Genomic DNA, 3364 nt, shown 5'->3' with positions numbered 1-3364 from the left:
CTGGTGACGAGGATAAAACATGACAATGCACATCTTATAAGGTATGGATAAATTGTATAAGTAGAATCCAGTCAGACTCAAATCATGTGGAGCAAAATGTCTCCTACTTTCAACAGTAACCGAGCAGGAAAGAGAAAACTAATTTCAAAAATCTGAGTTGTGAGTATCCACCTCCACATTCCACAATCAGGAAAGTTCACAGTAGCTAATCTAGTAACATTAACGACCTTTGGCAGTGGGGGTGTTTTTGAAAATATAAGTGAGTAGATGAATGATATGAATCCTGGATATGAATTTAAGGCTTATCTTTCAGTGGTATCGACTTTGAAGGACCAACTGTGGGTCTTGCTTTCATCGGGACTCTCTGTTCTGGTCACTCTGTCGGCGTAGTACAGGTGAGGTGTTCTAGGAGGATAGGAAGACTTTAATCTTTATACTTACCTCTGTGATATTTTGAGACCGGTGTCTTTTGGTGTGTAGCTTATGTTGCAAAGTCTAAATCATATTGAGGCTGATGGTTTTCTGATTCTTGCCATACTCATGCAATACTTATTGAGTTACCCAGTGAAACTTTTTAAAATATATTAAATTAATAGGAATCAAATTTAATTCAAGCATTCATGGTCCCCAGATGATGTATCTCACTGACTTCATAACTTCTGCTCTTGCTTAATGGTGTGGTAAATAATTGTTAATTTTGGAAACATGTTCCTAAATCCATGGGATTATTTCAGATATTTAGTTCATTCATTCATTTGCCCCTCAAAAATCAACTTATTTGTTCATCTGATACTTGTGACCAAATGCCAGAGAAAACTAATGACCTTTCCATCATTCCATTACCAATATGTAGTGACCGCTTCCTGAACTGAACAAAGTTTATGATCTACATCTAGACTCAAAACTGAGTCCAAGTCTTTTTTGCACATTAGTCAGAGAAATTAGCAAGATCTCCAAAACTGCATCGCAGTACTATAAAACTCATTCTTTGACTAACCAATCAGTTTTGAGCGTTGCTCTATCTTGTCATTAGTGAACTTTTACTTCTTTTTTCTTGTGCTTCATTTTTCTTAGGATCACAGTGATGCAGCCATAGCAGTGGGAGCAACACTGGCTCATGAGATGGGCCACAACCTGGGCATGGACCACGATGACTCCAGTGGTTGTTTATGTTCTGACGATAGCTGCATCATGGCAGCAGCCCTCAGGTAAGAAAAGCTGACTTGAGACATCCTTCAAATTGAATGCAGATTCTTTCTGTTAGCAAATAAATTCAGGCTATAACAAGTGACCGTAAATAAACAATACGAGCCTTACAAACCTCACTAAATGTTTTGATCATCATAACATGTTTCATTTGGTACAACAACATAATAACTGTGTGTATTGGACCAAAAAGGAGGTCAGCTGGTGCAGCTCTTAATCTCACATGGCTATTAGACTGAAGAACGTGTGTGAGCATGTTTGGTGCGTACGTGCTGTATATGTACCACCATACCGCTTTTGTGCAGCCATGTCTTCCTAGTGTCAGACACTGATAAAGATAACACAAAAAAAGATAATAATACTAATAATGTGTTTGTTCCTCTTCAGCTGGAAAACTCCTCGAAGCTTCAGTAGCTGCAGCAGCAGCAACTATGAAAAGTACCTAACAAGCCGCAGCCCCAGCTGTCTGCTGGACAAACCAGACTACAAGAGTGTCGTGGCTCCCGCGGTCTGTGGAAACGGCTTCAAAGAGGAAGGAGAGCAGTGCGACTGTGGTTCGGTGCAGGTAATAAGCACATCAGCTGCTTAAACCTTTTATTTTGTAGCAAGTTGATCTGATCTGCAAGCTGTTGATGATTTGATCTGGTGAAGGAGAACTTTTTTTTTCATTCAGTTAAGTTTTATTCATTTAACAGCAAATCACAACAACAACTGTCTGAAGGGATTTTGTAAGATAGAGGTCTTATAACAACACAGCGAAAACCCCAACAATCAAATAACTGCCTATGAGCAAACATTTGGCAACAGTGGGAGTGAAAACCCCTTTTTAACAGGAGGAAAGCCCTCAGCAGCCTAGGCCTATTGTAGCTCCACAAACTTCTATTTCTTGATGTTTTGCTGGCCTCTCACTTACAAAGACTAGTTGATAAACAGTGTAACAAGTTTTTATTACTATTATGCTATGATTCTGATCTGTGTCTGTGCGTGCTCAGGTCTGAAATGGCTTCTGAACTCAGAATGGAACTCAGCTCCATGTTTCCTTTGTCTGATCTTGAGTCTTTTAATGAAGTGCTTGCTCTGAGGCGATGTGAGAAAAACGGCTTTCTGATACACACCAGATATGTACCTTCTATGAAATAATGAATGGGCCTGAGCCACACATATATTTTTTTTCAAGTCCCACTATTCAACTGACTTCTTCCAGAAGCTGAAGAACTGCTGATTTATTTATTTTTTATTTTGCAGTATTACTTGGAATATGTACTTAACACTTTTATGTACCTGTATAGAAATATAGTGAAAGTATAGCTGTGTGTAACAGATGAACAGTTTGTAGTTTTCGGTGAAAAGAAAATTACAGTCAGAGTGATGTTTAGACCTGTTTTCACCTCTGCTGGAATTCAACAAGGAGAGATCATTAGAAGGAACTGAACTAGTGCTGTCGAAATTAACGCATTAACGCAAATTAATCCGCCATCAAGGTCAACATGATTAAAATTTTTAACGCAATTAAAGCATCTGGAGTGCAGAATGTGTCAAAATCCCCGAAATGCTTCTGTCAACACATTTCAGGCAGTTTGTCCAAGTAGAGTTACCTTCGCACATGCGCAAATGGACAGTTGATCTGGTAGTGACGGGCAGCTGAACCAATCAACTCGATATGGAAGATGATAAACGCACATTGGCCCTCTCAATGGGAAATTTGAGTATTAAACCTAGCGATAAAGATTCCTCACGGGAACAGAGCAAACAGATGTTTAATAATGCATCCCAGCACTAAGACCTAACAGCAGCCTGATGAGTTCTAATATATGTCGTCCCTGTAGGAGTGCACCAATCCCTGCTGCAACGCCATCACCTGCACCCTGAAAGAGGGTTCACAATGTGCTGAAGGCGAGTGCTGTGAGAACTGTAAGGTGAGTCAGTAAGAAGACCGATCAGTGTAACTGGTGTCACTAAGGCTACGTTCACACTGCAGGGGAAAGCGCATCAAATCCGATTTTTTTGACCCTATGCGACCCATATCCGATCATGGTATGACAGTGTGAACAGCACAAATCTGATATTTTCAAATCCGATCTGGGTCACTTTTGTATGTGGTACTGAATCCGATACATATCCGATGTTTTAGAAAGCGACTGCTGTTTGAACAGTCAGG

At 40.0% G+C, this 3364-nt stretch overlaps 1 protein-coding gene across 1 annotated transcript; it reads left to right on the top strand.

The window, feature by feature from the left end:
* Positions 1-6: 6 nt before the first annotated feature.
* LOC121813998 (zinc metalloproteinase-disintegrin-like EoMP06) lies at positions 7-3141 on the top strand. The gene is made up of 5 exons (XM_042217997.1): positions 7-41; positions 314-395; positions 1075-1208; positions 1594-1771; positions 3033-3141. The coding sequence occupies exons 3-5, from the start codon at positions 1123-1125 to the stop codon at positions 3132-3134; spliced, it is 366 nt and encodes a 121-aa protein (XP_042073931.1). The 5' UTR covers positions 7-41; positions 314-395; positions 1075-1122; the 3' UTR covers positions 3135-3141.
* The last annotated feature ends 223 nt before the right edge of the window (positions 3142-3364 follow it).

Source organism: Haplochromis burtoni, unplaced genomic scaffold, assembly GCF_018398535.1.
Source record: "Haplochromis burtoni strain Fernald_Lab_line unplaced genomic scaffold, NCSU_Asbu1 Contig_4685, whole genome shotgun sequence".
NCBI classification, from domain to species: domain Eukaryota; kingdom Metazoa; phylum Chordata; class Actinopteri; order Cichliformes; family Cichlidae; genus Haplochromis; species Haplochromis burtoni.
Note: the sequence above shows the minus strand (reverse complement) of the source record. Positions and strands in the feature narration are given on the sequence as shown.

Bases quoted from the DNA above. Each gene is read 5' to 3' on its own strand.
- LOC121813998 (XM_042217997.1), top strand. From the start codon at position 1,123: ATGGGCCACAACCTGGGCATGGACCACGATGACTCCAGTGGTTGTTTA. The intron at 1,209-1,593 runs GTAAGAAAAGCT...GTTCCTCTTCAG, and splicing joins ATCATGGCAGCAGCCCTCAG to CTGGAAAACTCCTCGAAGCT. The intron at 1,772-3,032 runs GTAATAAGCACA...TCGTCCCTGTAG, and splicing joins GCGACTGTGGTTCGGTGCAG to GAGTGCACCAATCCCTGCTG.